The sequence below is a fragment of the Elephas maximus genome, chromosome 1, assembly GCF_024166365.1.
Source record: "Elephas maximus indicus isolate mEleMax1 chromosome 1, mEleMax1 primary haplotype, whole genome shotgun sequence".
Taxonomy (NCBI): Eukaryota; Metazoa; Chordata; class Mammalia; order Proboscidea; family Elephantidae; genus Elephas; species Elephas maximus.
The window spans coordinates 200,863,108-200,876,602 of NC_064819.1; the positions used below are offsets into that span (position 1 = coordinate 200,863,108).

Here is a 13,495-nt window from a genome sequence, read left to right on the forward strand (position 1 = left end):
GTAACCCAAACTCCCACCAGTTTCAACAGCTGTTCCAAAATTGGCTTCCTATACTTTATTTTTTATACTTTATAGTGAATATTTGTTATTATTTTGGAGCTCTCTTATTCTCAGAAGCATCGGATACTCTGTTGCATCCTTCTATTTTTTGTACATACATAAGCTGACACAGTGCAAGTCTTGTGATTTGCCGCTGTTCACTTGTGTTTTAGGGCTCAAGCGGCACCTTTTCTTTTTTTTTTTTTAGTATTGTTCATGGGGTTTTGGCTTTGCCATTTATTTCCTCTTTTTTATGTGGCTGTATGGAAAATCCAAAATCTGTTTTCACCACTACTGCTGTCTTCCCAGAATTCTCCAATTTCTTTTAGAATAGTCAGACTCATTTACATGGTCTTCAACTTTGCCCCTAAGAATCAATTGACAAAAGAAATGTGAACTAAGTAATGTACTCTGTGTGTGTGTGCATATGTGTGTTTTCTTGGGGAAGTGGGGTGCTGTTACTGACAGTGTTGCTATATATGTATATGGGTGTATCCCAAAAGTCTGATGTTTTGACCAGAAACACTTTTTACATTTTGAACACGGGAAGTTTTTCCTTTGGTTTGTGGTGTGGGCACTGTTTGTAGAACTAGTCTTTATTTTCAGGTGTATTTTTGTCTCTTGGGATGACACTGGCACTACAACATTGCTCATTACCCTGAGACAAGTTTTTCTGAAACTATTTTCTTCCCTAAAATTCACAGCTATTCTGTTCTGGACAAAAATAGAATTCTAGTTGCCCTTGGAGTATTTCTTTTGTTTGCCACTCACTTCAGCTCACTTTTCAGTAGAGGCCTGAATAGGTCCAATCTCATTTCTACAATAGGTTTTTTGAACAATTTCATTTTATCACTTACAAACCACTTGGTAAGGTAAGATCCATTGATCTTGAGTTCTGATAAAGTCAAAGACTTGGGAAAATGGAAATGCTGATTTTAAGACAAATTTCTATTAATGTTTGTGAATAGAAGATTTGTTTATCTTTCTTTTTACTTATGCCATCATCTATTTGTGATTGGCTATCTTGGCTACTGAAAACAAAATTGTACAAAATAAGGCCTATCAAAAATAGCTCCATTTTAATGCAGATTTTGTTTTATATTTTTCATATTTAACTGTAAGATTGCATTTCAGAAATAGAGCTATAGTAGAGTGTACAAATTCAACAAGGCATATAGACTACCTTTGTGATGTGAAGGGCTGGAAATAAAATGTCTTCAATGGCCAGAGAGGTGTTAAAAGTAAACAAGGCCAGGTGTAATAAAATAAGGGTTAGTGGAGACTGAGATAATCTAGATTATAGAATTTAAAGTTTTATAAATTATTGTGAAGATAAACAAAACATGGCTGTGTGTCCAATATAGTATGTCTGCAAGCCTGTGACCCTTGATTCAGTGTATACTATGTAAAAAGTCTATTGAAGTGAATAACCCATTTCTTAGTATACTTTGTTTTATGATAAAATTTGTTTAGAAAATTATTGGTGAATTGTTTTGCAGTAAACAAAACCTTCCCATTTATACTCAAGAAAACTCAGAAATGTATAGAAGGATAAATGAACAAACAAGTCCTTTATAGAAAAAATATATACTTTATTTTCAACTAGAAAGGTGCAAACATGTAACTTTTGGTCACACTCTCAACAAACTGTCCAGAAAACAGTCATAGTCAAAGTAGAAACAAATGCTTCCAGGTGGAAAAATTGATCAGCTATAAAGCCACTCATTTTTTTAATAATGGCCATTTGTTCATTAAAAGTGAGGCCAGCACATTTCCAACCTACAAGTCAGACTTCTAAGGACATCTCTGCCTCACCTTTAGTAAACAACCTGTCTTGATGGACTGTCACTCTAACTGAGCAAAATTTCCATTTAAGTATCCATTTCACGCTTTGAATTATCAGACAAGCTTTACATCCTACCTATGGTGTTCAGAAATTGAGGCTATCGTTGAAATATCAAAGCATTAACAACCAAAACAAACAATTTTAAATTAACTTAGATAACTGTACAAATATATATATACACAATATTTACAATATCAATAAAAAAAATCTGGCTTGTTAGAGGCAAACTAACTTGCCACAAGCTGTCCAGTCTAATAGACAGGATTCTGATTCCTGAACACTGCCATTCAAATCAGAATGTCAAAGCTGAATCTGCTGTTCTGACTTTAAGGACAGCTTGACTCAGCCTCTTGATGGCTGGAGGACACACATCCTAGCTGTTGCTGGAGCAACAGGCAGGTCATTGAGCATGCTAAAATCTTCCTTCTCAGTTACACTCCACATAGCAAGCCCCTTTCCACTTTAAGATAACATCCTGATGGTACTACTTTCTCCTGGTGCCCTCCCACTGCTCCCAAAGCCACATCCTATTACACATTGTGACGCTGTGAGCTAATGTGGTCCCACTGTCAAGTCTTACTTTCTTCAAACCAGTGTCTGGAGTTGATAGACTATTTGTTTGAATGCCACATAGCACAATGTTTTGAATTTGGTGGGAATTTTCTTTTCCCTGATGGAAAAACAGATTTAAATAACTTGTGCTAACTGAATTCATGTTTACACAAAAATGAGATGTGAATCAGTTCAAGTTACAGTCTAATGAGTTAATGTCTCTCACGCTCTCTGGCTTTATGCCATGTCTCCATACATCTTCTTGTAGTACAGCGATTCGAAGATGTCATTGTCTCCAGGGCAGTTGTAATGGCAGGCACAGGTCTTGATGAACATCATGCTCTTCTTCATGACCTCACCATCAGGACACTTGAACTCCACGGGAAGGGTGGTGGTTCTGTGGGGGGTGCAGCATCGACCATCGGTGCACACTCCACAGAACTTGGCCCGGTAGCTCTTCACACTGGTGCAGCCAGAGAGCTCAAACTTGACAGGCTTGGAGATTTTGGGGGTACGGATGCACTTTTTGCCCTTCTAAGGAATACAAGGGAGAAGAGAAAAATCAATGACTCTACAAAGGGAGTGGATTTTTTCAACTCCCTGTGTTTCTAGTCATAGTCTTACTTTGTCTGACTTTTGTTTATATTTTGAGGAGAGGAAATTTGAGTCTCATTTGCCAGTTTTCCAAAAATAGACATAGCCTCTCTTGGGATGCCTTCAGTTAACTAACACTGTGGAGGATTTTGTAGTGGAAAGCTGGTGGTTCCTATTACACAATGTCTCATTCCAGCAAAATAGCTCAATGGTTAGATATTTTTGGAGATAATGGGCCTATAATAACAAGGGTGGTAACAGACCTAAACTTTGGTCCTAGCCACTATCATTTCAGGGAAATTAGTTAATAGAAGAGCAGAAAACGTACCTTAATGTTCTCTTCCAGGTCAGCTTCGCAAGGCCTGACCATGCAGAGGCGGCTCTGCTTCTCCAGCCTGCAGAAGGTGTTGTCATTGGTAACTCGAGTGGAGATGCCCATCCCACAGGTCTTGGAGCAGGCGCTCCACTCTGTGGTCTGGACGAGGCAGTTGGCTCGAATCATTGTTGGGTCTGGGCCAAACGTGTCTTCCAGTCGGTAAGCTGTGAGAGCAGAGCACACAAATTAAGAGGCGAATATCAGCCATTTCCCCGTTCCCTCAGCAAAGTTAGGGCTCAGCCCTGGGGGTCACTGTTACTAACTGGAGTAGGTCACGCAGGGGGAATCACAACACGAACTTAGAAGACTCAACTCACCGGCGAGGGCAGGGCCAACCACAGTGTGGTCCTTGGGCTCGTCGCACACCCACTCCTCGCAGCATTTCCCGGGCAGCTTGACCCTCCGCGGGAAGGGGCAGTCCGGGCTGGGCAGGCGAACGTCCATGCTGCACAAGGGCACGCAGCCCACAGCCCCGTCCAGACAAGTGCACTGGTATTTGCAGCTGCTCTGGAAGGACTCCCCGCTCCGGTACACTGTTCCTCCAAAGACGCAGGGGGCACCATCTTTAGCTGAAGTAAAAAAAAAAAAGAATTTTTTAGCTGAAGTAGAAGAGGAAAAAAGGGGATGCAGGGGTTAGATGCATTGGTCGCTGGCGCTCGAACTGTAAGCGCGTCAGGGATGTGAACTGGGATCAGCCAGAATTAAGGCGCTCAGTTTGAAATGACGGCGGACGTTGGGCGTGAGGGAGGAGGTGGCCGGACACTAAGTGCGGCCCGGTGCAGGACACGGGGCCGGGGCGAGGGCTGCAGGTCTTACCGGTGCACACGCCGATCTTGCGGTTGACCGGGGAGCCAAAGTCGCAGAAGAGGCCCTTGTGCGGGTCGCAGGGGTCGCGCTCAGTGCACAGCTCGCCCAGTTGTTTGGCGCATACGCGGCAGCAGCCGCAGCCGTCCAGCACCAGGCTGACGCCGGCCGGGCAGCGCGGCGCCGGCGCGGCCGCACACTGGCACTGCCCGCTGCAGTCCTGGCTGGAAGCCGTCTGCGGAGAGAGGCTGCGGTCAGCGGGGCGCTACGCCTGGCGACGCGGACCCTCCCCTTCCCGGCTCAGAGTTCCTCCCCAGCAGCTACCGGGCCGCGGCGGGGTCTCCACGCTTACCCGGCTGCAGAGGGCGAGCAGGAGCGCCAAGACGAAGCGGACGGAGCCCAAGCCGGCGGCGGACATGGTCGGGTGCTTCGCAAGGAGCGGGCCGAGGCTCGGAGCGCGGCGGGGCTGCGGCGGGGCGGGCGCTGGCGGTCGGCGGGGAGGTCTGCCGCGGACTTTCGCCGGAGGTGGGTGCCTGGACGCGCCGGGCTGGCTGTCGTGTCGGGTGCTGTCGGCCGGGGTGGATCCCGTCGAGCTGGAGGCGGTCGGTGGTCTGTGGCCCGTGGATGGAGTTGCTCTGGCAGGCTCCTCTCAGCAGGGAAGAGTTGTTGTGTGAGGCTGGGGCGGGCGGCCCAGGCTTTTATATGCTCAGGGCAGCCCGGGCTCGCCAATGAGCTGAATGGAGTCCTACACAAACAGGGACATTCCTAGCATTCCTCCCCACCTTCCTGCCTCATCAACTCACACCGGATTGATCCTGACCCCTTGACACTCAACATTCCTCCCGTCTGAAAAAACTGGCACGCTCCAGCTTTAAAAAAAAAAAAAAAAAAGAGTAAGAAAAGGCGCAGTATTTCCAGTACCAAATAGGACTTTTTCTTTCCTTTTCGCACCGCTCCTGATTTATATCATTTAAAGACAAGTCGGCAGTTATTATTTTACACGACTCACTTCTGTGGCTAATACTTGTTTCTGTTCTGTTCACTAACAGAAATACTTTTTAGGAGGTAGGTAACGTAAGAGACTACCAGCAGGGCTTCCTAAAACAATCGAAATGGCTTCCGCTTTATTATTTTTGTAATAATTTTAGTGTTAGAGATTTGTATGCCCTTGGAACTCTTCAGAGAGCAGAAAAGGAGTTAGTTGATCTTAACCAGCTAAAGTCCCCAAGACGCCTACCTGCACAACTGGAATTCTGTATTGGAAATAAAGGCATTTGGCCCGTTGTCATTTGAGATAACGGTTTGGCTGCTCATTGCCAAAAAAAAAAAAAAGCCAAAAAAACAGAGAACACAGCCAGGGTATGTGTCCTGATGCAGTTTCCTGGGGAGATTGTCAGCACCCTTGTTTTGTTTTCTCTTTTAATACAGGTAGCAGTTTTATTGTTGGAGGTGTGGAAAGGGAGAGGGTATGAGTGGCCATCAATGATTCCAGAAAAATGGGTCTGTTGTTACATCGGAGCAAATTTTTATTTTAGTGTTTTGGTTTGGTAGAGGCTTTAGGTGTTGGGATGGGTAGGAAGAGAGGGGAACTAGAGAGGAGGGTGTAGCAAGAAGCTTGGGGTTTATTTGGGGGGCATTTTAAGTGTTTTTTTGGTTTTTGGTGCTGGTGTCTTTGAGAAATGAATGATTTTTCTTATACTAAAAACTATATTCCTCAAACGTGGATTGGAGTTGGTTTGCCTTGAAGTAAAATAACAAGAATGGTGTACCCCTTATACCTGGTTATAAACTACTAGTGTCAGTGAATAACATTTTTAGTAACTCCTCACACATCTATGGGTAGTGATTGTGATTTCTTATTTATCCAAGGCACATGCAACTTAATGGAGTGAGGTTAGGTTAAGGAAAGAATAGGTTTTATTCCCCCTGCTTGTGTGCAGATGTCAAATAATGGCTAATAAAATCTAAGCACATCACCATTTCCTAATATTGCTAGTTAACTTCACCAAGAACCAAATTAACTGTGCATTCACTTAAAATCTGTATTGTTTCGTTACTTTGTTAATAACTCCAGTTATTTTAGGTGTAAAGAATGATTCTAAGACAGTGTCATTTTTGGCTATGACAATCCCACATCATTTGACCATGATGTTCACCAATGAATAGATTTAGTTGTTGACTCTTCATTATATATGTTTAAGATAAGCATATCTGTTTTTGATGCAGAGACAAACTTTGGAAATAATACTATAGATTTATAATTTGAAACTAGGGTGTTTAAACTGCTTTTTTTTTTTTTTGAGTTTCAATTTCTTCCACTGAAAAATACCCAAGAAAAAAAATAATCACTCCAACTTCAGCATAGACCACATCATCTGTGCACAATTACCTTGTTAAGCAATCTGCATGTTGTACAGTGTAGTTGCATATCAACAGTGGGAATGGCCAGCAAAGGGTGCCTCTGAAGCTCAGGAAGGATTTTCATCATTCTTATTTAATGTTCTTTCCAAGCATTCCTCAAAGAGAAGAGGCCTAAGAGTTCCTATTTAAAGAAGGAACATTCCAAGTTATGTTAATAGCCACATGTGTATTAAAGGCAACTTGGCCCCCAACGTTTTCTTCCCTTGTGGATGATTTTAAAAGTCTAAAACATGTGGGAAGCCACAGTGAAATCTTTCAAGACCTAAACCCCCAATTACATCTACCACTAATGGTTGGAAAGGAGTGGTGGATGGGGAAGGGTAGGATGCGAAGTTCGAGTCTCACCTAGGGTGGGATGTGGGCTCTGTGGTGAGCTCTGGTGGCTTGCAGGGAGAGGTAGGTGGGGGAACAGTGGAGAATTTTTGAATCCTCAGGAGACTATGAGCCACTACCAGCAGCATCATGAACAGCAGGGTGGAGACTCTCATTCATGGAATGGGTAAATTGCTGAACTGGGTGACAGTTGGGTGACCTGGGTCGTATTCCTGGAACTGCCATTCACAAATCCTGAGGAAGTCACAAATAGGAGCCATAGCCCCAAATTTCCATTTGTAAAATGAAAGTAATACTAAGAATTAAAAAAAAAATGTTGTAGGGTATAATGAGGATTAATTAGATTAAAATGTTCTAGGAATTGTTTTTTTAGAAATTGTTACCTTATTTTTTTTGATCTTTCTACATTTTCTTTCTCAGCATACATAGCAGCTATATTACCATTCTGTTCAATTGTTAAAAATGTCAAGATATATTATAAAAAGAGACTGGTTTTATTATAACATTCTTACAGAGTGCTCACGTGGTGCCTTAAGGTCTCAGAGAGTCCATAGTTAGCACCAAATGGATAGCTAAGAGAAAACATGCATATTGAAATATACAGAGCACATGGAATTTCAGAATAGAAAGCTATGCTGTATGTTACAGGGTAAAGTTGAGGCTTTATTATCAAGACCCTCTTGAAGGAGTTAAAAGGTTATTACTAAAAGGAGAGAGAGAGAGAAGACACTCAAGACATTCAGACTCAAGTATGTTTATATTGTGATACTGACCATCAAGTGCCAGGAATTTCAAAAGGAAAGGCTGACACTCTGTCCTTAACTCATGCCATGGGATTGAATTCTTGTACTATTATAAATGACTCAGCAAATGTTTGTGTGCTCCTGGGCGGTAAAGTGGAAATAGTGGCTTCTTATAACTTGGTCCAACTCTTGACTTATCCCAACCCTTTTTTGTCAGAATTGGGGGGGGGGGGATCTTTAAATTTGTGTATTAAATAGTTAAGATGCACTAATTTTGACTTGTAACTTGTAAGCAAGTATTTATCTAGCAAATGCTTTATAGAGGACTTTTTTTTTTTTTTTCCTGGTAAAATGAGGAATTCAGTAAGCTGGCCACTCAGTCCTGTTTACTGAGCTATATAAGGTGTGTGTCTACTTGGGCATCATTTGTTCAGGTCGTTTGGTTAAGTCTTGTAAGATGGTCAGCTGTGGAGGCACTACATTCCTTCCCTTATTTTTTTTTTTTCCCTCTGAAAAAGGGTACTTGATCAGGTATCAGACACAGAGAAAACCTGGCAGGACTACAGGAAAGTGACCAGACTTGGAGTTTTTGTGGACTTACAGAAGGAATCTTGCACAGTTTCAACTTTTAGTCGTAGACATTTTCTTATAACAGCAATAGGAGTCTGTGCCAGCCCTCAAAGCGGAAATCAAAGCTCCCAGGGAAACATACCGGAGGAATGTGACTCAGAGCCAAGACCCGTACGCAATGCATAGCCTGAGCTGTCACTTATAGGAGGTCTGACCGTATATGGGCATCTGGACAGTGAGAGATTTGTTTATATGGTGGGCTGGGAGTGGGCTTCGGATGTTGCTAGCATGCCTCAAATTGAATCATGTAAATGAATTCCACAAGTGGTATGCCAGAAGGCTTTTTGAAAAATAATAGTAAATATTTTCCTAAAATCTTCAGGGGCCCTGGCTTGGCTTACATTACTTTATATTTGCTTATGATAAAGGTTAAGGAGAGGGCTTACTCTCTGAGAGTTCAGAGATGGGGTAGAAGCGTGGATATTTACTATCTAAATCACATTCGCTTCCTCTATGCTTCTTCCTCCTCATAATTAGTTCCCTGACTTTCCTAGGGTGCTTTCTGATACAAAGGGATCTGTCAGAAGGTAGTTGAGGCTGTGCCATGTAGTTCGTATTATATTTTTGCCTGTCCGTATACTGCTTGTAGATGGTGTTGGGGGTCAGAGGAGTGAGACAGGAAGGGTTTTATTTATTTTGAATAAGATGTTTCCTTCAATCTACCGTTTGTTTCACTTATTTTATTAGTTTAATCAGAATCTTTTTAATTTAAGTAGAATCCTGTATTGCCTCTAGGCCGCCTGCTTTGTTCTGAGGTGGTGCTGAAGAACATGAATGCTGTTAGGGATGAGGAGAGGTCTCTTAACACTTTCCCTGGCAGGTTAACTAGCTACACTTACTGCATTTAGCGACCAGGAGTCTTTGTGGCCCTATGTTTTATCAACCTAAGTGTGAAACATCACGTTGATGATACTTAATGTAAAAAGTCAGTAGGAAAACGGGATGTAACCATTTTTTTTAAAAAGTGTAATTTGGGGAGACCAAATCAGTAGGATTAGGAAGAAGAGAGAATTGAGACTAGGTACTTTATTTCAAGGAATGAGGGTAAATGAAAGGATAAATATTTTGAAAGGACTAATGTAAAATATATGGAGACGGTGGTAGTTCAGTGGAGGTTTGCATGTTGCTATGATGCTGAACGGGTTTCAGAAGTGCTTCCAGAGTAAGATGGACTAGAAGGAAAGTCCTGGTGATCTGCTTCTGAAAATCAAGCGATGAGAACCCTATAGATTACAATGGTTTTATGAATGGGGTCACCGCGAGTCAGGGGTTGACCTGTTGGAAGCTACCGACAACAATAACAGTGTAGAAAAGATATATGAATGTGTTTGTGGAGATTCAGTTGGGATGGAGGTAGGGCAAAATCAGGCCTCATTAATTCTTCCTTTGAAATGTGCTCTTACCTCCTGTCAAGAGGCTTGAGGCCCTGTCTTGCAACTTTAGGAGTCCCTGGAATACTTTTTGAGAACTTTTTGAAAAATGGACTTGTGGAAGGTGACTCCATACCTGTCATTGACCTGCTGCGTGAGCTCAGGGAAGGCACTTACCCTCTCCAAGCCAAAACTTTCCCATCAGCTCATGGTTATTTCACAGCTCAAGGAGACAATATTTATGAAAGTACTGTCATATAAGGTAATAGGATATTAAAATTAGCCTTCTCCGTTTTGTTTCAATGGATCTTTCTTGCCCTTAAGACTAAGTCCAACTCAGCCTTGACTTTAAAAGCCCATCACGGTCTGGCTTTATAACAGTGTCCAACTTTACAGGAATTTTAGTGTCAAGCTCAGAGAAAATCAAATTCTGTTTATTCATTTTTAAGATTAGGTACTTGGAATTGATAGAGATGTTTTAAAAAAATGTAACTTGTATTTATCTTTATCTCTCACATCCTTTAATATCATTTGTATGAGAGGAATGTGATAATGTATTTCTCTTTTATTCATAGTTTTCAGGGAACATAAAGAGAAGTTTGATACCCAGTTTATTTTAGGTACCTGATAACATTTACTCCCTTCATTTCTATTGTATAGTTTTCATTCTTTTTTGTTTGTTTCCAAATAGACCTCCTTTTTTCCATGAAAAACGGCTAAGCTGCCACTAATCCTTATATAAGAATGTGGTGTAGAAATATTAAAGACACATCTAAAAATTTAGTATTGCCAATGTCCATTATGTTCTCTTTAGATTGGTTCTAGAAAATCAAGGTGGTGTTTAACATAATGTTTTGTTTTACATAATGCCACAGACCCTTATACTGTACGTATATCTGGGTTGACATTTTTGTTTCATTTCATTTTGTTGTTTAAACTGTGCAACCATGAAAATGACAAGCAAGTTTTCAAACTAAATAAAAACTGGAGGCCAGTACATTCTAGAATGCTGAAAACTAAGTTGTCCAAATTGTCCAAGGAATTTCTGAAACAGTTTATTATATATGAATTATTAAATAACAATGCCTATGGGAATCATGTTAAAATCTAAACATACAGAAAAGGCTTTTTGAGAAGGTGTGTTACCTTTTAGGCCAAAGCTTAAACCATGTATGAAAAGGAAAAATGCACTCTTATTTAAACTCTTGACAGAATCAGATTTGAAGTAAAAGTGAAATAATGTTTATTTTGACATTAGAATGCACAATGGCCATTTTGTCTCATCAGTTTATCAGGAATGCTTCTTAGAGCTTTGTGTGGGTGTGTAAACGGGTAGCCAGTTAGGGCTATACTACCTTCCCTTTCTGTCTGAACTAAAAAAAAAAACAAAAAACCTCATTGCCCTTCAGTTGGTTCTGACTCATAGCGACCCTATAGGACAGAGTAAAACTCCCCGATAGAGTTTCCAAAGAGCACCTGGTGGATTTGGACTGCTGCCCTTTTGGTTAGCAGCTATACCACTTAACCCCTACGCCACCAGGGTTTCCTCACTTTCTGTAGAGATTTTAAATTTACAAAGCCATTTAACATGCATAGTCTCACTGCAGCTTCATACCAGCCCTATGAGGTATTATTCTGCCTATTTTGTAGGTTAGGAAACTGAGGCTCAAAGAGGCTAAGTAACATAATATATGCTTGGTTACTGATGGAGCAGGATTGTATAAATTTGAATCCAGCTCTTCCGAAGAGAATATCCTTGCCTTTTCTTCACATCCTATGTACAGTGATCTCTGAATGCTGTATGTTCTTGAGATAGTTATCTCAGAGCTTTTAAAACACATACTGTAGAAGTCATATAACTAAGTGGTGGAGTCAATGGATCTGAGAGAAGCACAAAGTAGAGAGAGATTGTTTACTGATCCATGTTAGGAGAGAATCTTGGGTTTTGACAAAGATTCTTTTCTCTTTAGCATTTAAGATTTCTGTGATTTTGCTGTGTAGGCAAATGTGTTGCTTCTTTTCCACTAATGGACTGATCCAACTAAAAAAGGAAAAATGAATCAAGATGATGGGTGTGCTTTTACTTTAGGAGGCCTGATGTTAGGGCGTGCAGTACTGTGACATCAGCTTCATCCCACACTGAAAACAGTCATTCTCTCATGCTGTGCAATCTTGGACCAACTAAAGACATTGTAAAAGCTTTCTTGAATAATTGCATCATTCTCTGATAAGCTACCCTTTTGAATAAATATCCTGACAGAGTCTCAGACAAGCCATTAGCATTACAGCAATATCTACTATAAACATTTTTTTAATAAGTATGTTATTGAGATAGTGTTTGTTTTATGAACTTTGTCTTCAGTAAAAATGCACTTTCTTCAAATCGGCTACAGTTTGTATTTTAGGCTTATAGCACCCCCTCCCCTTTAACTTTTTAGTCATGGAATTATTTGATTTGAATCATTGCTAGTTTCATGTTGTTAATGGAATACAATCTATGTCCTAACTATATATGGCAGAGATTGAGAGCATTGTCTAGGAATGGCAGGTTTATTGTGAGGGAATTTTCTTATTGACCTGAATATGTATTTGAAAGTTAACAACTCTAGGGTAACGTTTCATATAACCATAGGTGTGCTAATGTCTGGGAATATTTAACCGTTAAGCTATTTTTTACATATAGATGATGAAAGCTTATTTTGTCCAAATGAATCTTTGGTGGTGTTTTCATCTTTTCTAACTTCTCAGTGTTGGTTCTTTTTGATCATGTTTTTGCCCTTTCTTTCTGATATAGGCTGATGCTTGAAGAGCTAGCTTGCATGTTTGCAGCTCAGTAGGTCAGCAAGCAAACTTCCGTCCAGCTTCAAATAGAGTTTGAACCAATCTTCCTTTGCAGTAGGCCTAGACACTGCCTCAGCCAAATGTATCCCCTTTGGCTTTGGCCACTTTCCAAGCAGGCCCCTTCCCTGGCCAGTCAAATAGATTTTTCCTGCCAGCGTCTGAAGTACTTGTCAGAGAGGGGCCCCACAGCATGGTGGTATAACTTCTGCCTCTCAAATATTCTCACCTTACTCTCTGAAGCATGCCTTAATCTCAAGGAGGCTCAAGAACTCCAAGCTCCTGGATTTCATATCCAACTTTCCATGAAGGGAAACGACCTGATGTTGAGCAGAAAGGGAAATCTGAAAGCCATTTTGTCAACACAATACATTGCCAATGTCAAGAAAGGTATATTCTTAAACTCTGTGTATGTGAGTGCAGGAGACCACAAGACAGCAACATATAGTCTTGGGACCTGGGCTGGACTGTTGGCAGATCCATCACCTGCTGTCCTTTAGAAAAGCACTCCTGGTGGTCACTTGGCTTAGGGTTTCTTAGTTTTTCCAAATGGTAATGGTGGTAAGGAAATACTACTGTTTTACTATTTAGACAGCTCAATATTCAACCAAGCTGAGGCCTAGAAAGCAAAAATGGGGTAGGGGTGGGTAAGACATCAATAGATCATTAAAAATGAATAAATAAAAACATTTTTGCAGTTTACATTTTATTTTTAAGATTTTAAGAATAAAGCCTGACAAAATAAACTTGATTTGTATTTCGTTAAACAACATTTTCAACAATTCTTGCTTGACAGTCTAGTATGAGATTTTATTATTTCAAATAAGTTAATTCTGTAGTTTGAAGCATTTCATAAAATTAGCCACCATTTTGGATTTAGGTAGGCCAACTTTTTGTTATCCCGGTTTCAAATGTCCTATTGATAGCGGTAACAATATAGAATTTATTT

The 13,495-nt window shown here is 40.8% G+C and overlaps 1 protein-coding gene and 1 long non-coding RNA gene across 2 annotated transcripts; both read right to left on the reverse strand.

The window, feature by feature from the left end:
• Window positions 1-1,620: 1,620 nt before the first annotated feature.
• CCN2 (cellular communication network factor 2) lies at window positions 1,621-4,713 on the reverse strand. The gene is made up of 5 exons (XM_049901105.1): window positions 4,564-4,713; window positions 4,224-4,446; window positions 3,725-3,976; window positions 3,360-3,571; window positions 1,621-2,971 (listed from the first exon to the last, which is right to left on the reverse strand). The coding sequence occupies exons 1-5, from the start codon at window positions 4,627-4,629 to the stop codon at window positions 2,675-2,677; spliced, it is 1,050 nt and encodes a 349-aa protein (XP_049757062.1). The 5' UTR covers window positions 4,630-4,713; the 3' UTR covers window positions 1,621-2,674.
• Window positions 4,714-4,886: 173 nt separating this feature from the next.
• Window positions 4,887-13,283, reverse strand: LOC126085743 (uncharacterized). Its single transcript, XR_007519345.1, has 3 exons — window positions 12,776-13,283; window positions 6,601-6,753; window positions 4,887-5,080 (listed from the first exon to the last, which is right to left on the reverse strand). It is a non-coding gene; the product is annotated as an uncharacterized LOC126085743 (long non-coding RNA).
• Window positions 13,284-13,495: the final 212 nt, after the last annotated feature.

What these genes read in the sequence shown, in the direction of transcription:
- CCN2 (XM_049901105.1), bottom strand. Translation starts at nt 4,629, where the DNA reads ATGTCCGCCGCCGGCTTGGGCTCCGTCCGCTTCGTCTTGGCGCTCCTG. An exon ending in GGTTGGCCCTGCCCTCGCCG is followed by an intron (nt 3,572 to 3,724) that starts GTGAGTTGAGTC and finishes CTGCTCTCACAG; the next exon opens with CTTACCGACTGGAAGACACG. An exon ending in ACCTGGAAGAGAACATTAAG is followed by an intron (nt 2,972 to 3,359) that starts GTACGTTTTCTG and finishes TGTATTCCTTAG; the next exon opens with AAGGGCAAAAAGTGCATCCG.